The sequence below is a fragment of the Cylas formicarius genome, unplaced genomic scaffold (genome assembly GCF_029955315.1).
Source record: "Cylas formicarius isolate icCylForm1 unplaced genomic scaffold, icCylForm1.1 PGA_scaffold_9__14_contigs__length_23061073, whole genome shotgun sequence".
In the NCBI taxonomy this organism is placed as follows: Eukaryota; Metazoa; Arthropoda; class Insecta; order Coleoptera; family Brentidae; genus Cylas; species Cylas formicarius.
Window position 1 is genome coordinate 20,308,347 of NW_026844365.1, and position 21,936 is coordinate 20,330,282.

Below are 21,936 nucleotides of genomic sequence, written 5' to 3' on the forward strand. Positions count from 1 at the left end.
AACAATATGTGGCGCCCAAGGTTTGTCCAGGTCACTAATTTTTATTTTAAAAAATAGGCTTAGTATTGCTTTTTAAACAGGGGTGTAATTTTTGTCCAAATTTCGTAAGCACAAAAAAACCGCACAAATAGGAAAACGTATCTGAAATATTTTTAGAAAGTCTTGACATTTTCTCAAAAATTAATTCAAAAATTTTGCGCGATAGAAACATTGTTTTTTAGTTCAGTCCCTGTAACTCCAAAAATATAAAAAATACTAAACCAGAATAGATTCGTCGGCCTGCGTTATTTAAACATGAAACAATATTATTGTAAAAGCGAGTTTTTAAAAATTTCAGTTGCATGCATCGGCGGAGTAAGCATTCCCTTAAATCGTATATCAGAGCAATAGCTTATTTTATGAAATAGGAGGAGATTTTCTATAGAACAATTCTCTAGCCCAATATCTAGCTTTTGTATTGAAACCCTTTACAGGGAAAACTAATATTTTCCTATCATTTCAATAAATGGTTAATTTCCACGTACTAAGGTCCCTATTCCTGAAACTGTCAACATTATTTCAATATTATTAAATCGCACTTTATAAAAAAAATGCTTTTCTGGAATGCATTTTTCTTATAACGGTCAAATGTTTGAACAAACATCGGAAACAGCTATGGGTTCTTCATTATCACCAATCATCGGCAATATCGGTTATTAACAATCTTGTCTACAGAGTCGGAAAACTATTTCGACCGTAGTCATTGAACCCAGAATTAAAACAACTTACATTTGATCTTCTCTCTAATAACTTCCACATTAGAGATATTAAGCGTTTCATCCCAAAATACACTTCACCACAACCTTCCAAAGGCAATGAGCTCGAAAGCAACCCCACACTTGTCACCTTGTCACTGTTATTCTTCTCTACATTCAAAACATCGCTGACCACATATCAAACGTTGCCAAATTCCTTTTGAGATACCAGGAGTTTCCAGCATACGTTGGAGAGACTCCGACTGACAACATTTTGTAATTTATTTATTATCCTTGCATATAGCTATTATTATTGTTAGGATTATTAAAATATTTTGAAGTTTCTCATTAGTTTTGCATTCATAAATTTATCTTAGTTTTTCAAACCAAGCAAACTCAGCGAGATTTCTAACCATTAATTTAAACAGGTTGCAGCATACATGTTCAAATACCTTTCCGATATCTTGACATCGTTTCTCTCGTGTTTATAATAAAGTTTAACCATATCTCGTTTTTCTTTACTGGTAGGGTTCATTTTTAATGACACAGTAATGCACTAAATATTAAAATTTTATCTACAAATTTGAAAATTCATAGCTTAGTATGGTATAAAAGTTTTTGTTTAATATTTAGAATTTGAGAAAACCCTTGTAACCTCGTACAGGATCCATAAGATGAAGCCTAAAAAGTTCCAATGAGAATGTATTTTCAGTTTTAAAATAGATATAAAAAAATAAAACGAAGCCGGAAGTTTCAGATTTTCCGCCATATTTCCATACACCATGGTGCATTGTTGCGCTAACTTAAGTCACTTCTTTTGAGAGTCGATATAATATAATTAGTTCTATTTCAGGTAGTTCGCCGGTATGTAAACCGTGAACTATGGAAAAATAACGGAGGTAATAAACGGCCGTTCAAAAACGACGACGGCGTGAGTTATTATTTTTCGAAAATATGCGACTCGGATAGGAGCAGATTCCTCGATATTGTCGACGACAAAACCACAGAATGCATTTCCTGCGCCTGGCAAAAGGAAACGGACAGCAGGGACGCGCCTAAATTGACGACCGATAAACGCTGTTTCGAATGGCAAGGAGTAATCTACAGTGTGGGATCTGCGGTGTTTTTCGAATCCGGAGACTACCGGGAAAATGAAGACCCAGACAAGTCCGAAAACGTAAATAAAAACAAAATATAGCTTTATTGCTTTAACCATTAATAATGCCAAATTTATATTATCATATCCGTAATTAATTTTCCCAGCGAAAGACTAAAAAAGTCAGACATCTGGCACAGCCAGGTACCGTTACAGCCCAAAATTTAGCATATTAACAGACATACAAACAGACAAGGCTTGGGATGGGAGTGGGAGAGAATTAAAGACGGGGAAGTATCTAAGTAAAGGTTTACTTATCATCATCAAATCTTGCCAGTCAAACATTTTGCTTACCGGAAAGGTAATTTTCTAACTTATTTTTCAGGGTCAATAGTGCCAGAGAAAAGTCTGTTAAGGAAGCATATTGATTCATCGGATTTGCAATTTAGTATAAAAATGACCTTTTTAAATGCTTTCTTTGATGCAGTGGCATAGTAGTTTTGTTGTCCAGTTTGAAGTTTTGATTATTTTACAATTTTTATTTTGGTAATTTACATGGGCGCACCTGTGACTACTTTCTTTTTAGAAAACCTCTCCGATTTTAATGTATCTTTAGAGACTTTGTATGGTAAAAATTAATGTATTTTGGGCGATTCCTGCATACTCCGACTTTCTAGACACTGGTACAGAGAATCAATGTGTTAGATTGCTGCTTAGCAACTCTATGCACTGTATGAACCTCTCGCAATGGATGTGTAATTCTTCTATTACTTCAATTCCCTAATTCCTCAAATAGAAAACGCGACTTTCCTATGTCACTGGATAATATTTTTAATTTTAAAAAAGCTAACTTTCTGCTCGTGTACGATATGTTTTTAAATTTGGACTGGTCATTTCTTTTCCATGTTTTCTGATAAACTGTAGGAACGTTATGGGAAGTCGGCTAATAATAAGTATTCTCCCTGGTTTAATTCAAATATAATATACAATACAAAAAAAGCTGTATGACACAGAAGGTTCAGAAGTACGGGGAGTCCCTCAGAATTTCAAAATTTTAAATGCCTTAGCTCGAAGATAAAATCTGAAATTAGGGACTTTTATAAAAGCTATCTACTGAAAATTGAATATGACATTAAAAAAGATCCTGAAAATTGTTGGTCCTTGATTAAAAAGAAAAGAGAAATCTCAGGTGTAACCAGTTTTATGTATTAGTAATTCACGCCACATAAAACATAACATAAACATAAAAAAGTTATCTGAATATGAGATGGAAAAAGCTCTTATAGTGATTAGACTTAAATTCGCAATGGGTCGAAATATAATTCCAGCATTCGTTATATATGACTTGTCTTTTTGTTTTGGCTGAAATCGTTGCAATACTTTTTAATCTGTGTCTGAGAAACCAAACCGTTGGGAATGAAAAATGTCTAAAATTATTCCCGTCTACAAAAAAGGCTGTAACTCTGCAATTTGGAATCTCTATTATTGGATAAAATATTTCGTATTGCCAAAATCCGAATAGTCCCTCAACAATATCGGCGTTTTAATTACAGTTAGCAATTTAACGACCAAATCTCACTATATTTCTACCGCTATTGATGAAGGTTCTCAAGTGGACGTAATATATCTTGATTTTTTAGAAGCGTTTGGTAGTCTAGATTACAAAATTCTAGGCAATAACCTTCGTGTTTTTCGATTTTCTGAATCGCTTATTCATTTGTTTCCTCCATACTGGCCTAACCGCAATCCGTACGTCTATAACTTCCGATGAATACGTTGCGTCCTCCGGCGTTCCTCAAGAGGCCGTTATTGACATTGGTAAAGACCTTGATATCAGTATTTTGATATATGTGGAGGATGTTTTTTTTTAAATCCGGTGTTCAGAGGATTGTCTTACTCTCCAGCGTAATTTGGAGCAAATCGACAATTGGTCTCTAAATAATAGTTGCAACTTAATACAGCTAAGTGTAATGTAGCCTCTTTTACGGCCGTGAGTGTAGCTGTGAAATATGACCATCATCTTTTTGACAAATCTCTCTCGACTCGAAATTATTCTTTATTCAGCATGTTAATAAGGTACTGGTAGAAACCATAAAAAGCACTAGAGACTTTAAGAATACAAACGTGATAGAATATTATAAAACTCATACGCTGTTATAATGATTAAACTATGACATCACTAAAGTATAGCAAAGAAGTCATTTAGTATCCGGTGCAATATGCAATCTTTAATTTGTTTTTAATGTTCTCTCTACTTTTATTCATTAAGATCGCTTTTTTAGTTTTGACAATTAACAAAAGTTGATACGAATTTACAAGACCACTGAATCACATATGATGAAGAATTAAAATGAGGATTTCATGATTGCTGAACCAAGTAAAACGAAGGGGGAAATTTTCTTATCATCCTATATAACATTGGATTCAGAACGTCCTAGGACCTTGTCCAAAGCCTATTTTCTATGCGAGTCTGTCACTCCATGACCTCTATCTCAGATATCGCGAACTCATTGCCTTGGACGCTCCTTCTTTCATGGTTTCTACGGTTTGGCGGTACTCATTCGATAACCAGTTTTGGTGACCTTTGGACATGTCCAAACCATATGAGTTGCTTTGTTTCAATGTCAGTTGTTAAAAAACCCTTTACTCTCATTCTTTCGAATTCTTTCTCTTCTGATCTTCAGAATACAGCTTTCTTCGTTTGCTTTCTGTGACTCTCCACGTCCCTGCATTATAATGCAGACTACTCTTAATAAGCCATTCATAAATAAAAAGTCAACTCCCAGATATTTGGTAGCAGCTACCTAATTTAATTTCATCTGATTCCAATTGAATATTAAACAGTTCCTTTTCCATGGACAAGAACTTAGGGTATTGAGTTCTAAACCACAGTGTATTGCAAGTTGTTTTTGTCATTGGCTATTATCACTTGATCATCGGCGAATGGTAAGGTGTATAAGTGTGTCACCTATTTTGATTCCATTTTCCCGTACTTTGAGGCCTGGGCAACAAATATCTTAAAGATATGGGTGGGTGATATGCTGCTTCCCTGACGTATTCTCTTATTTACAGTAAACTGATGTGATATTCCGTTATCTATTTTTATTGCTGATGATTTATTAATGTGAAGCTAATATTGGTTTCCTCTGAGTCATTCCATAACTTTTTAATAGAAACAGTGTCGTAGGCTTTCAGAAGATTTACAAACTTAAGATGATTTTCTTCATTCGTGCTTGATTTTTTTTCTGTTATCTGTTTCAGAGAAAACACGTTTTCAGTACATGTTCTGTTCGCCCGAAAACTCGATTGCTGCTCTTCCTCAAATTGCTTATATTCTGCTTCAATTAAGTCTCTGATAGTTCTTCCAGGACTAAGGGTCTTTGTTACAGATACACCTCTGTAGTTGTAACAACCTAACTTATTTCCTTTTTTATTCAGCGATGATGTGTATGCTTTCCATTCGTCTGATATAGGGGTGTCGTTTGATTGATTTATACACCAAATAAGTTGTTTATAGAGTTTCGTTCGTCTCCTTGAATTAGTATTTCAGATGGTGTAATTAATAATAATAATAGTCTTTATTGAGAATTGAGATACACAATATACATAAAACGCAGTATACAATACTAAAATCCCAAAGGCGAAGTATAGCTGACTAAGTCAGCTACTCAACATTAATCCAACACAATTAATCTATATATTATACAACTTTTTGACAATACAATTTGTAACAAGAGAACCCTTAATAAATAAAAATAAAATATAAACAAAAGAAAAGGAATGTAAGTATTTATAGAAATAATTATCTGATTAATTAAAAGACGAAAAGTCCAATCAGCACTTTATTTATCTATTAACACCGCTTTAATGTTCTTTCGAAATAGATTTAAATATGATAGGGCAAATAAGTGTTTATGCCGATTAAAAGTTTTTGCCGTATTATAGGTAAATTCCCGCTTGTAAAGGGCAGATCTGTGTTGAGGGATAGTTAGCCTATTCTCCCTAATATTTACGTTGTGGGTTTCACAGCTAATCTTTTAAATAGGCAGGGCTAGAAGACTTTGAGCTCTTGTATATTAACGAAGCGAATGGGTACTGAAATAAATTGTCTATGCTCACCAAAGCAACAAGTTAATTTTAGGGGACATGTAGTCATATTTCCTTCAGGCATACACAAACCTACAACAGTTGTTTTGTATTTTTTGAAGGCGTTGACGATCAAGGAGTGTTAAATATGGATAAAACAATACGAGACAATATGACAATATGACAATTAGCTCTGTTTTTACAAATCCCTGGCTTGTGTTTATACTTCTCTGCAAAATAACGGATTTTAGGTCTCTTGTCTGCTGTTTCCGGGGATACGTATCTATGTCCTTATGCTGACAGAACTCAACAATTTTATCTCCATTGTCTTACTGGCACACTACTTCACTATTTGTTTTACGGTCTACTCTGCCATTAAAATCTCCCAGTATTATTAGTTCCTTTGTTTTTCCAATTTTGGCAATTTCTTAGTTCTTTTTTCATAAAATTTAAAAATGTCATCTATTACATCTGCCAGAATACTTTCACAACTATAACCAGATCTAAAACCTGATTGTTTCGGAGGTAAAAATCGGAACTAAGAGATGGAAATCAGAATTATATTAATAGGGTTTCTTCAGAAAATAATTGTAAAAAGCTCCGGGTTTCAATATTTTGTCGAGTAACAATAGTTCTAAGCAAATTATTTATCTTGCTCCAACCAAGAGATTTTTTGTTAACTTTTTCTTTCAATTATCATTTTTTCATTTCTTGTTTCATTTAATCTGGCAAAAGTTTCTCAAGTACGTGACATTTTAAATAATATGAAAACGAAATTCAAACCCATCGTCGTTTAACGATCTTCGCGATATGAGTATAAAATTTAAATATTTAAAAGTTTTTTATATAATCAAATTTATACATACATTTCATTGATAATTTAATTATACCAAAAACTCAATGCCGTTTTCGAAAGAATTTTGGAACATTTGACGACATTTTGTATGCTTTTGATAAGAAGAGGAACATTATCCTTATTCGGTTAGACTACTCGAAGGCAATTGATAAGATGCATCATTCACTTCTCGTATCTAAATTAAAATATTATGATTTTAATAATGCAGTTTCCCTTCTTCTAAGTTTTTTTTTAGGAGACACGTTTTATTTTAGACAGTGCAATAATTTATCTGATCAGCTACGTATTACGTCTCGTATCATCTTAGGGCCCTTTTTTCTCGTTTAAACGTCGGATATTCTAATTTTTCTAAGAAACTTTTCACGGACTACTGTAATTCGGTTTACAAATTTTCTGGATTGCTCCACCATCCTGTTGGCTTCTTCAGAGCATTCTACTCTATACCTTCCTTTATATTGTTTGAGGGGGCGGAGTTAAAGGAAGGGCATGAACATTATCTCAGATGACTGATTTCCATATAAGTACCTGACTTCCGGTTAAGATTGTTTGGTTGCTTATAGATTTCTATAGATTCTCAAGTTTTTCGTTGGTAGAAAAATTGATTGTATGCAAGAATTTTAGTTTTACCAAAAAAGATTGATGTTCGGTTTCATGATTGTGTTCGGCAACTGCTGATGAGTTTATTTTTCTTAAGGCTCTTTCATGTCCTTTGAGCCTGGTTGATATTTTTTGTCCGGTCTTTCTGGGATAGTCTTTGCGGCATATGCACGGAATGCTGTAAACTCCTTGTATCTTTGGTATCTCTTTTGTCTTCGGCTTATCGAAGTTGTTGAGAGATTTTTGGTTTTGACGGTATATTTCTTAAGAACTTTCGATATTTGGGAGAGCTTTAAAACTATCTCAACCTGAGTCACTGAACCCAGAATTAAAATACCTTAGAGCTGCTCTTCTCCTCTATTCATATCCACATTAGAATTACTAATCGTTCCATCACAAAATACAATTCACTACAATCGTCCAAAGACAACGAGTTTGAAAACAACCCCAAATTTGGCACGGTTGTACTTCGTTGCATTAGAACATCACTGGCCACACACCAAAAGTTGTTATGAAATAAAACGTTGAGACCAGATTTAACGCTTATCTAAAAATCTTCAATCCATCAAAGACAAAATTCCGTTTAAGATGCCCGATCATTCTTTGCAAATGTGGCAAAGAATACATTGCCGAGACTGAACTAAAAATATCAACAGGCTCAAAAAAGATGAAAGAGCCTTCAGACTACAACAAATAAGGTCATTAGAAGTTGCTCAACAAAATGATGCAACGGACATAAAATTTTATTCGATAAAACTATAAACAAGCAAACAATTAAGTTGTACTGAAGTGGCTTTTACTTGATGGAAATTCATTTAAAATAGTTAAATAAGAACAAACGTTGTTCAGATTTTCACATAAATATATTTAAATGACAGCTGCTTCGGCAACACCGTGCCTTTATCAAATGCGAATATCAAACAGTACCGATGTTTATATAACACAAATAGGGAATTAGATAATTTAGGCGTCGAGTGTGAATTGGCTATCGCCAATTACAATCCTAACCCAAACAAACACATTTTAGCTAATTTAATTAAATCACAAGTTTCAACTAGCAAAAAACATCAAGATCTTTCCCAAATGCCCTTAATTAAAACAATCAAAATTAAAAGTTCCCAGAACGATATAGTATTTACTCGAGCTGCTAAAGGAAAGATAGTCATAGCTATTAATTCTTCAGAATACATTTCTAAAACCCATCAATTTCTTAAACCAGAACTATACCAGCATATTCAACACGACCCTACCGAAACATACCAGAGAAAAATCAAAGAATTGCTTAAAGATTCCTCACTTTTTAATAAGACGGATAAATATTAACTAAAAATAATGAATCCGCAACCCCCAAAATTATACTCTTTAATTAAATTACATAAACAGAATATGCCAATCAGGTCAGTTGTGTCTTTTGTAACAGCACCATCTGTCAAACTGTCCACAAGATTAATAAATATTTTAGAAAATTACACAGACTTCAAACCTAAATTTACAATAAAAAACTCTTTTGAATTAGTCAACAAGGTCAAAGATATTAATATCCCTCCTAATGCATTATTAGTTTCATTCTTTGTTCAAAATCTATTTCCTAGTATTCCACCTATTGATCTAATAAACATAATAGACAGCATGCTCATCCAAAAACAAATTAGCGCAATCGTTAAACAAGATTTATTGGATAGTATAATAATATGTTTAGACCGAAATTACTTTTAATTTAATGGTCAGTTTTATATTTCTAAAGAAGGACTAATTATGGGAAGCCCACTTAGTCCTCTACTTGCGATAACTAAAGCACAAAACAAATGAGATTTTTCAATATACCATAACACTTGACACACAGACACTATAATACATGAGAGTTCACACAAAATGGCTGCCTTTTATTATTTTATTCATAGGCTGATAACTATCCCTCTTTCTGCAAATAAACTTTGAAAAAAAATTAAATATTATAAAACAAGTAGCATTCAACAATGGATATGAATCGTCACTGGTAGATAAAATCTTAACTAAGAAACAATTTCAAAAAACTTTGAATTCTATATATCCCCTATTACTGAATCTCAAGGTTTTAAAACATTAACGTACATAGGAGAAACTAGTAATAAAGTTTGAGATCATCTCTCGAAATGTGGCCTCAAAATTGCTTTTAAAACTAATAACACCCTAGGAAAATTTGCTAAAAACAATAAATCTAAATCTAATAGATCCCAGAATTCTGGAGTCTATAGATTAAATTGCGGATCATGTTCTAAGATTTGTATTGGACAAATAGGTAGATCTCTCAAAAAACGCATCAACGAACATCGACGAACATTTAAAAACAATAGTTCAGATTCTAATTACGCTATACATTTAAATTTAGAAAAACACAATTTTGACGACAATTTCGATATTTTACACACTGTATCAAAAAGTATAAAATTAAATTTACTAGAAGCATTGGAGATTAATAAAATGAGAGGTTCGAATGTATTACTTAATGATCAACTGGATTTGAATGGACCCCCCTTGTTAAATCTTAATTTAATACCTCACATGAAGTAATTAATACCTGTTTCGTATTTATAAACATCGGTACTGTTTGATATTCACATTTGATAAAGGCACGGTGTTGCCGAAACAGCTGTCATTTAAATATGTTTATGTGAAAATCTGAACAACGTTTGTTCTTATTTAACTATTTCAAACAATTAAGGTTAAGATTATTTGGTTGTTTAAAAATTATTCATAACCAATGATTTTTGGGTCGAATAGTGGTTTGGATTAGACCTGTATGCGTAGGATCTCTATATATTAAATGACAAAATGTTAATTTTTATTAATAAAAATATCAAAGAATGGGAGTTTCCAATTCAATGAAGCATTTCCATAATTTTGGTTTTGGATGGACGGTGTCGGAGGACTTTTTTCTAAAAAACTAAAACAAATAAAAAAACTAAGACAAATAAACTCATCAGCAGTTGCCGAACACATTCATGAAATTTTATTCGATAAAACTAAAATTCTTGAATGTAATCAATTTTTCTACCAACGAAAAATCCGAGAATCTATAGAAATCTATAAGCCACCAAACAATCTTAACCGCGACTCAGGTGCTTACTTTTCACCAATATGGAAGTCAGTCATCCGAGTAGCTATAATAGCTGTAACAAACAAAACCGTACGCTGTTTGTGAAATTGCAAGGATTATTGAACAGGGGGGACAACTTAAAGTTTGTATCGTAAAGTTCAGATAAATTGCAAAAGTCTACTATTTCCAATACACATTCATTTGTTAATTTTAGTCATTCTGATCCTAGTAGTCAGATGAATTAGTAAGCTAACAGCGTCCCACATCCTTTGTTCTATTTGGTTCACATTTTCGACGCACTTACTCGGTTTTTCACAACAATCTTTCTTCCAAATCTATCAAATCGTCTACCAAAGAAAAATCTGAAAATCCATAGAAATCTAAAAACCATCAAACAATTTTAACCGCGACTCAGGTGTCTACCTTTCACGAATATAGGAATCAGTCGCCGAGACAATGTACAGACAATATACACGGTGTCCAAATAGTGCGTCAAAATAAGATATCTCTTTTATTATTTATTCTATAAAAAATGTTAAATGCAAAAATGATCGATACAAACATATGGAGTAAAAGACACAATATGTGGAAAACCAAAGTTGCATTTTTTAATTAGAACAACCTGTAGGAAATGGCATTAATAAATATACTCCCTATTAAACTTAATCACCCAATGTAGGGGTTGTTATGGTTTGTACCTAGAGTTTTCTTTCAAAAATCACAATTATTATTATTAGTGTTCTGCGGATATCTGCAGAACTAATCGTAATTTTCTAGATTTTGGAACGATTTTAGATTAAGCACTAATATTTTTGGAAGCTTTCAATTGTGGGACACCCCTCGTATCTTGGTTATTTTGTAGCTTATTAAAAAAGGGTTTGGTAACGCTTTTATCCCGTATGGTCAGTTTTTTTTTCTCTCTTCAGTTATTTTCGAGAAATAAACCAAATAATTTTTTTTGTCAAGAACATCTAAAAAATATATAGTAGTTTTTAGTATTAAGCCTAATATGTATGACAGTTTATTTATAAAAAAACACTCCATTTAATTTAAAACCTAACAATTTTGCTAATTTTTATTTCATTTAAAAGAAAAACTAGTCATTGTTTATTATAGAATTTAAACGACAAACAATGAATTCATTAGTTATATTTTTTATTATCGCTGAAATATTACTTAAATGGGATAATGAGAAATTATATTTCGATATCTCATTACTAACCTAAAAGCAAAGAAAATTTTATTTTCATATAATTTAAAAAAGACGCAATTTCTCTTTTAAGATTCAATAATAAAATGTCATTAATGTCATAATTTTCAATTAAAAAAGAGGGGAAAACGTGTAGTGTACAGAGTGATCATAACTGGAATCTTTTAACAGTAAAAGCTTAATTTCGGCTACTAAAATTACGCGTGACAGAACACAAAATTCAATGAACACACAAAACACAAAATGCTTTATATTTCTGTCTTTTTCTATCCCAGATACCAACAAATCTATAGTGCTGAAAAGGGCTCGACGTTATGATTGCCATACAAAATAAGAAAATTGTACTCATTTATGAGAAAACGTTGCCTTAAAAATTTTTTTATCCGAATCCAAAATTTTCATAAATAAAAAAGTTATTGACAAGTTTCCCATGTTGTTTAACCATTAAATATATCTCAAAAAAATCGAGCCCTTGACATGGAAGTCGATTTTGCTCTCTCTAGTTCAGAAATAGATTTTCCGTACATGGTTTTATACGGGACATGCTGTATAATGTCGGAGTCGAGTCAAGCAACTCAAATTCTATATTTTTTTAGAAAGAAAATGAGTATCGATTCGAATCCATAAATGGGGAATGGCTAAACACCTGTAAATTAGATCGAGAGGCCATTTTTCCGGAAAGGTACAGAAAACCGGGCAAAAAATGCAGCACGGAATTCAGCGAGCCTTACACAATCGGAATCATCGAAGACATAAAGGACGGAAGGGTAGTTAACATCACAATACGGATGTTTTACCGGCCCGAAGATTTGGTTGATGGAAAATATGGCGACCCCCATTTACTCTACTGGACGAACAGATTTTACACCATAAGTAAGACGTAAAAGTTATTTTTCTACTCCCATCTGTAAAATACTTAATTACACACCGATCTAGCGTACGGGAAGCGTCACTTTACCAGATCAGTTTCGTTTCCCACGAATCCAAGCCACTTCGGACATTTCAGGAATTTTACCGCATGGGTTTGGGAGCAATCGGATGTTTTCTGAGATATTTTCCGCACTTTGAATTTTGACGTTTGTCATTTCTGACGGTTATGTCAGTGAATGTATTCTTGTTATTTTGCGAAAATGTACCCAAAAACTAACGGTCGAAGAAAAAGTATAGTATGCAACAAGTTCGGTAAAATTTTTAAGTCACTCCTTCATTAAACACTCGCTTCGCTGCGCTCCGCTCGTGTCAAACTCGTGAGTCAAATGCCGTTTACCGCACTTGTTACATAATATACTATTACAATCACACGTTGACAGTAACTTGTTAATAAATTCACCCACTTCACTTAACTTAAGAAAACATACAGTTTTTTTTAATATCAACTAAAACATTTTTATTACTAATAATGACAAGAATAATTGCCTTCCTAAGTGTAGGACGTCAGAAAAAAAGGATGACAACTATAAGATGAAACAAAACATATTCTAAGTAAAACACGTATGTGGTATTTTTGAAGGTGAACGCGTGAATGTTTTCCTGTGGTTTGACGTTTTGGAATTACATAGTGGCTATGTCGTTCCTTTGTGTTTTGAAGGCGTTTGAAATTGGTGGACTGTATTTTCGTTGGTTCAAAAACACTAACGTTATCACTACATAAAAAACTTTATTCCTTTTACTGCCGATTAGATAGCAATTTAGATAGCAATACTAACAAGACTCGACAAAACAAAACATGGTCTCTATTCGTTCACCGCCGACATCCTTCTCCCTCCCCCTCGCGGCCGGCGCAGGGAAATCATCGAATATGTTGGGTTGCACAAAACTAAACAGAAGGTTTTGTATCATTTTAGGATGTTGTACCTTATCAAAATCCTTTTCATAGTCTATAAAACACATACACTTTGGATCTTTGGACTAAATGCTAACGAGAGCATTTCTTGTTCCAAGAAGTCTGAGAAGCTTCTTCACACTTTTGGTATATCCTGTTGTAAATAACCGTTAGGCGTTTGGCATTAGCTTTTTTTGGTAGCGCCACAAAAGTGGACTAGTACTGTAGCATTCTTTCCGACACATATGGTGTTGAACAAATCAGTGAGCACCCTGCCGAGTCTATCCTTTGCTAGTTTGAGAATATCAACTTAGATTTAGTCAAGGAATGCAGCTTTACTGTTCTCTGACTGACGTATGACTTGTACGATTTCCGCTATTAAGATATTTGGACCAATTGAAGTTTTTTCTTTGTATTTGATACTAAGTTGGTATTGTCTCTGATCTCTGGTTAAAATGTCATTTGGAGATTTTCTATTCGTTCCCAGTGTTTTTTTTTGTGTAGATTGGTAGTACCCTTCCTTTGCGATTTTACGCTTATTTGGAAATTATGGATGGCTCTGTATCGATCGCGATTATGAATTTTATATTCTCTGCTTCATCGATAAGGTCAGAATATCGTCCGTTAAAAATACCTGGTTCTTTTTTTTGTATTGGGCATTGTGTCGGACAGATCCAGTAATTTTAAATTTGAACCAACATTCATTATCATCCATGTCCATCATCGAATATAGGCCTCCTATTCTATGCTGTCTGCATTCAATTTTTTCTTATTCTCTTAAGATCGGCGGTCTATCTCGTAGATCTGCTTATACATTTTTTATCTATTCGAGATCTTCACTCTTTGTCCATCTGTAGTCCTGTAATCTCGCAATAAATACCTCCTATTTCCATTTTGCTCTTGTGATGTATTCTGTTATATCTTCCACTTTTGTTCTATGACAAATTTCTTCGTTTATAATCTTCTTCTGAGATTGAATTCCAGCATTGATCTATTAATTTTTCTTCAACGTTTGATTATTTAGGCTTTTGTGAGTGTTAGCTACTGTTAGCCAATGAAAATATTTCTCTAGTGAGCCATGGCCTAAGTACATTTGTACCACTTGTATTTGTTGTTCATATTGTTGTTCGGTTTGGACAATACTTACAAAATTGAGAAGAACATGGTCTACATTCTGCTTCTGTCTCTCCCTTCTGGTCGTCGCAGGGAACTCACCGAATATGTTGGGTTGTATACCACACAAAACTAAACACATATTTGTCATCATTTTGGTCGTCAGATAGTTTATATATAACCACGTCTCTTATATGTAAGAAATTTTCCGCTATTAAGACTTCATCTGCAACGCAGAGATGACTCAAACCCTCTTCAGGGCTTTCAAAATAACAGGTAATTCAACTTTATCGAAAGCTTTATGAAAATGTTGCCTGGGCTGGTGGAATTCTTGTTTAATATAGTTGAGTTTATAGATATTTCGTCTTCTGCTGCATATTTTTGGGAGCTTGTTTCAATTTTTCAATTCTGATTTCCTCTTCTACATTATCCTGAGCCTTATATTGTGCTTAGTATAACTTTTCGATTGTATTTTTTTTTCTGTCCGATCTCTCCTGTATCGCAAATTCTCTTCTAGTCACTGTCATGCTCCTATTTCTTTCCATTGCTTGTAAGGTTTTCTCTTTCTTGTGATGGCTTTTGATATTTCTTAGTTTAGCTCCTTTATTTTTTGCTGGTTTGTACTCTCTATTCTTCTAAGTGCTCTTCATTTTTCCAATTTTTATTTTATTTGCGGACTGTTTTTTTTTCGTTTTTGGGCACAATTTATTCTGTGCATATGTCATCCTGTCTTCTAGTCCGTTTAGATCGGAGGTTGTCGTAATTTTCTGTGATGCGTTCTGTATGTGCTTAAATTCGAGTCGGTTTAGTGACTATTTTTTTTCTTTTTGATCATTTTGTGTCCTTAAATTTGCGTTTTAATTTCTATAGTGGCTCTGATTTGATAGTGACTTGTTGCAGTAATCTGACATCTTTAAATATGTGTTTTGTGTCCAATATGAAATAATCTCAATCATTTTTTTGCTACATCATCATGGTTTTCCATATCCATCATCTTTGTGTTTTCTTGTAGAAGGAGCTGTTTACTTGAAACAGGTTACTTTCTAGTAAATAGGATAACAATGTTATATATTACGAATCCTTTTGTGAAACAGTGTCACCATTAATAATAAATAAATAAAGATTTCATAATATTTGACGAAATTTATTTTAAGTAATTTTAAGTATTTGTAAGTGTATATTGTATGTAAGTGTACATTTTAAAGGAATCCCTTTATGAAATAGTGTCACCGGTATACATAACTAAATAAATAAATAAATAAATCATAGGATTCAAGGAAACTTATTTTTAGTACTCCTAAGTAATTTTAAGTATCAATAATTATTTTCTAATTGAATCTCTTTGTGAAATCGTTTTACCTTTAATAATAATGCTAATATTTGACAAAAAGTTGCTTTAAGCACTTTTACGTACTTGTAAGTATCTCTTTTTTCTAAATGAGTACTTTAGTGAAATAGTGTCACTGTTAATAATAAATAAACATTAAATAATATTTGACGAAATTTGCTTTAAATAAGTATTTTCCATTTGTGAAATAGTTTCAGCTTTTAGCATAAATAAGTAAATAAATATGCATTTGCTAATATTTCACCAATCTTACTTTAAGTACTTGTAAGCATCTCTAATTATTTTCAAAATGAATCCATAGATAATAAATAAACATTTTATATTTGACGAATTTTATTATAGAGGGGTGGAGCCAATGGAAGGATGTGGCAAAAGGAAAGTGCTTTGTCGCAAAAAAAACACTCCTTCCAAACTGCGATGAATGGATTAAAGAAGGTCCGTACAGGTTTTATTTTGAAAAATTTTATGATCACAAGAAAAATATAGTGTTAGAGTTGCCCATTGAGGATAAGAAACCAGGTAAATTTTTAACCCTCCCCCATATAGGTTTTTATAAAATATTATACACTGTGTCCAATATAAGGATGTCTATCGTGGGGATATTGGAAACAAAATAAATAAATAAGTTCAGATTTTCACGAAATTATATATTTTCACATGAAAATTGTTTCGACACCGTGTCTTTATCAAATGTAATATTTACAAACTACCTTCTACTATATATACCGAAAAATGACCATAAAACCTTAATTAATGTTGTTGTGGGAATTTAAGTTCAATAAAATAAATCTAATTGACTAACCGACAGGTTTAATCTTCTATTGTGGTGTATAATTGCTAGTAGGGTCTGCAATCTTCGCTATAGCAATGAGCATTTGTCGTGAATAGATTTAATAATGACATGTAGCGTATCACTCCAGTGAGTAATCTGAATCTTAAACGTAGAATTGTCTAAACTTATCTGAGTTCTCTAAGTTCTCTGTAATTTGCGCATTTCATTGACATTGCGCACATATGATTGGTTTTCTAGCGCCCTTTTATTGTAGTTTGCACTCAAGCGATGATCCATTTCCTTGACGGATTTCAGAAGGAAGTCGTGTTGGATCACTTCGTTGACAACATGGGCTTAAGAATGGTCTTATATAGCAATACCGTATTATCCAAGGATAGTTTGGATTTTGGGCGAAAGAGTCAATGTATATTTCTTATTTTAAGTCCTGTTCACGTTTATTAAATATATGATTTATCCATTTTTCTTCACAGGAGAACATGTTCTTCTGCGTAGTGTGAATGTTACATGAGTAAACTTAGTCTCGTTATATTTAATATGCCAAGTTTTTAACAAGTTTTACCGTAGTATTATGTTGAGACTTTTAAAATATATCTTCTCAAGGTCTGGGGTTTTTTATCAAATCCTGGTTCTTTTTTTATATTAATTTCTTTTATTATTGTTTGTTTAACTTGTTTCACAATAAATTTCTTATGAGGCTGTTCCATGTGAAAAGGCACGTCTTCTTCACATGATAATTCTGAGAGAAATGGTTTACGTACGTATTGTAGGTGTTTAGAGAAAACATGTGTTTTTTCTTTCTCGTTTTTAGGATACTTAGTGTCATTTTTAATTGGTGGATTGCCAGAGTAAACTATTTGTTGTCTCAGTTGGAGTTAGGTATTCCTCAATTCCTTGGTTTTGTTCTTGAATTAAGTATTTTAGCTAATTGGTTGCATTGTTAAGTTTTTTCTTCTTTTCTCCAGTTCTGTATCATTTTTAACTTTTACTTTACTCCTGTCCTGTTTTCTGTTCTGTCTTTGAATGTAGATTTATTGAAATGATGCTGTCTAATTTTTCTCCTAATAGTGTTTAATCGGTCCTATTGTTGTGCCTTATACCAGGTTGGTTAGTTTGACTAGTTTTCTTGCTTTTTAAGTTGTCAGTCTTGTCCCCTCCCGTACGACAACAAATTTATTGCCTACGGTGTTGAAGAATTTCTGGAAGTCTTCCTTTTTGTTGTTGTGCTTAGGTGGGCAGCAAACTTCGAAATAGTTATTGGTTGGTTAGTTATTGGATAGTTACTCTGGTGACTTGCAAATAGTATCTGGCGCATTTTTGCCGTAGCATTTGATAGTATAATTAAAGCAGTTCCTCTGCGTGCTCTATTGCCTGGGTGTTTTCTATGGTACAATTTATGTTTATGAAATATGTGAAATCATCAGAATGTCGATGTTTTATTCAAATAAATAGGTTTTTACCTCTCTAACATGTTGCTGAAGGTCATTGTCATTCCAGATTGCATTTGCATACCCTCAAGCATAGTCATATTGTAGGCGAGCTGATTTGTGATTTGTACTTTGAGCTTGGGCTTGTTTCAAGCTTCTTTTTTCTCGTAAGACAGGATATAGCTTTTGTTGTAGTTGCTTGTGTACTAAGCATACTCTATAGTTAGCCTGGTGATCTCCATTGCAGTTGAAGTAGTTGAAGTTTTTCGACAATTCATCTTAGTATGACTATAATCCTAACAGCTAGTGCATTGTGAGACTATATTTTTGGAATTAGATGGTTCATATTTTATTAGACGAGTTTTTCTAGTTTATATACTAATTTTTTCATTCAGGACAATGTTAATATAAGACATGCTGATTTGAGATTGAGATCCTGTGGTATGGTTGTATAGCTCAGTTATAGGGGTAATGAGGTGTCGTGGTATGCCCGCTTCTTTTAATATTCACGATAAGTGGTGCCGTTTGATCTTGCAGAACGCCTTCCAATAGTCCATAAAGCAAATTTACAATCCACCCTGCTCCTCTAGCACTTCCGTTTGTAAGAAGGTTCTCAGCCTATCGTTGATAATTTGTAACATTACGTTGCTGGCATGCGTGATAAGAGACACAGTACTGAAATTGTAATCTGCATCAAGTTCTTAGAAGAAGGTTTTTAAATGTTAGGGATCAAAAACATGTATTTTTATTGTTTCGTGGCTGCTAGTTTTTACTGCATACCTATACTTATATTTGCAATTGTTTTAAACAACTCGCTGATGTGTCACTTTATACAAGGCGGTGGTTTAGGTACGCCTTTTGTGTTACTTTGCTGATCTTTTTTTTTCTCTCAACTGTTAAAACCGTATTTGGTTTCCAGAAGGTTCCATAGTGAATAGTCGTTTATTTTTGTTCATTTTCCAGAATTTAGTGGTTAGGGACTTCTCACCCAATTTTTGTTTTCAACAAAATTCAATTCTGCACACTGCTTTCCAATAATTGGTTAGTTAGTTTATCTTTGTTCATGGTTGTTGATAAATAGGGCACTGGGGTGCCACTGGATAGTAGTCGGTTGAATACACATTTTGATGGATTCCTGCACTATAGAGAGAATTGTTGAGGAAACGTTCTACATTTTCCCCGTTGGTAATGAAGAAATTGAAAAGAAATTTGCGAATTGCCTAACAAAAAATCCACGGGTATTGCTTTCGATCCACTCTATATCTCATGTTTATAAATGATTTGCCGTTGCATGTGTCTACTGGTTAGGCGTTCTTATTTGCTGATGATACATCTATCATTGTATAGGCATTGTCGAGGTCGATGGAGAATTTAAAGATTATTGCTTTAGAATTAGGTTGATGTTGAATAAGTCCAATAATAAGTATCTATTTTTATAGGCCTTTCAGCAATACATTAGCAACAAGTTTTATTACCCGAAAATACTGGGAAGTTTTTGGGAGTCATTCTAAATAGCAATTTAAGCTGGGTTGATCACGTTGAGACAGTTGGTAAGAAAGTAAACAGCTGTTATTATGCTCTTTTAAATCTCAAACATACTGATGATGAACGTGGCTATGTTCTCTCTCTTAGCCACCTTCGTATTTCTTATGTTTTTCAATATCCGCATAATAGACATCCTTACCTTGGAAAAACTGTATATTATCTTATAGTGACAATATTCAATTAACAGAGTTGACGAATATGTTGTCATTCATTTGTAGGTGGAGAATCCAAAGATACTCAAAATGAAGAAATTCTGGTATGGCCGAAATTAAATCGTAAATTGAGATCCATGGATATATACGCCGGCTGTGGAGGGCTCTCCAACGGATTGGAAAAGTCGGGTTTAGTTGTTACAAAATGGGCCGTAAGTGAAATAATTGGAAATTTATGTCTAAAGCATTTTGGATGTAAATTAGAAAAGGTTCCTCCTTGATTTTCTCTAAAAGTATAAAAACAAATAAAAATCGCTGAAACGCGTCAATTTTGTTTGCAAATTGCTTGAGCTTTAATTAGATACCAATTTAAGTGCAGTGACTCTTTTTGGAGGTCTTTGTTAGACTTTTACGACTAAGTTAAAATTTTTGAAGTATTGTTTCAAGAGCTAAAATGGAGCAAACGAAAATCAATTTTTTCCATAATTTCAAAATATTTTAAAATTTTGGAAGCATTTTTTTCTTCTGTTTTATTTTCGATCAACCACTGCCCAAGTGCCGTTACTTTCTCTTCATAATTTATTGCTTGCATTCCATTTATCTTCAAACTTTCTATTACTTCATGATAAGTAACCAGTACGTCATCATTTTACTTTTGTGGAACTTTCACTCGTCCACCACTTTGATCCCGGCCCCCTCCGTAGCCACATATTCTTGCGATTCATCTGCATCTTCAAAGATTTCATCACTGTCATCATTTTCACTAGAAGCTTATCGGATATTTTCCGCAATGATTTCCTGACATTTTCAATTGTTACAGTAAAAAACAAAGATCTCCCATAAAAATGTAATTTTTACATCTCTATTCGAACTTTTTTAAAAGTCCCAGTGCTTTTGCGTGTGGTGTACCTCTGGTTAAATTTAACGGTTAATTAATAATGAAATAATTAAGTACCTATATAAAAATTTCATTATTGTTATTTTTTTACTTTTAACTTCAAACCAGTTTGTGATAACACTTTTAAATCAAGATTCCATTTTATACCTCGCAATTCATGAATTTTTCTGTTATTAGCTATTAAATTGTGACTTTGATAACTTTTTTAAAATTTGCGATGAGCATCTTCTTCAAAAAGACGAAAAAGACCGTGGATGACAGTAGATATTCTCGACATAATGGAAGAAAGAACACAAGCGGAGATTAGAAATGACAATCCAAAATACGTCACAAAATAAAAAAGCTAAAAACGCAGTTACGCGACACACCCCACTTCAATTAAAAATTGAGGGAAAAGGAAGTTTACAATAATAACTATAAAATAATTACTGGTCTCCAGTCTCCAATACATGAGAAACATACATAGGGTGATTCAGATGGAGGGCCTATTAGACGTATTTTAATATTCGGAATTTTGTTATGATTATATATAAAAATATTTTGATGCCTACAGGGTGCGCCATGTAAGCGTGGTCAATATCATGTTTGTTATTTTATGAACCACCCTGTATGTTTTTGCATTTATTATTTTGAATTAAATTCTGAACAATTTTTATTTGAGAACAATTTGAATGAATCTAAATAAATGGAAATCTTGCAAACGTAGGTATCGGAGATCTAGATAATTTACCATTAAATTTGGCTATACGAATTTAGTATCAAAAATTGTATTCAATTTTTCACAGGTATGTATGTAATTTTTTTTAATGATGTTGCATATCAATTATTCTAGCATCTACACTAATTACAGGGGGTTCAAATTTTGTCAAAAAGTAAGTGGTCAAGGATGGCTATAGACAGGTCCATGGTCAAAGTTATTCTTTTATAAATGTTACTTCTAAATTGTTTACCGATATTGATCACATTCATTTCAAACAAAGTACTGCGTCCGACATTTTTTACAGAAAATATCAAATATCTCACTAATTGTTCGTTCCGTTACCCAATCAGATTTTTATTTAGGATCCAAAAATGCAATAACATATAGCGTGTAACTCTTAGAATTACAAACCACGACTACACGACACAACCTGTATATTTCAAATTAAGAATATTTACGAAACTTCTAGAAATAGTTTAGTATATT

General features: G+C 33.0%; 1 protein-coding gene across 1 annotated transcript in view; it reads left to right on the plus strand.

Annotated features, from left to right (window-relative positions):
* LOC132706954 (DNA (cytosine-5)-methyltransferase 1-like) overlaps positions 1-21,936 on the plus strand; it is a 108,933-nt gene that overhangs the window by 48,939 nt on the left and 38,058 nt on the right. Inside the window, exons 4-7 of the mRNA XM_060678553.1 lie at positions 1,588-1,911; positions 12,252-12,528; positions 16,281-16,457; positions 19,919-20,064. Coding sequence (XP_060534536.1) covers positions 1,588-1,911; positions 12,252-12,528; positions 16,281-16,457; positions 19,919-20,064 — 924 coding nt within the window. The remainder of the gene's footprint in view (positions 1-1,587; positions 1,912-12,251; positions 12,529-16,280; positions 16,458-19,918; positions 20,065-21,936) is intronic.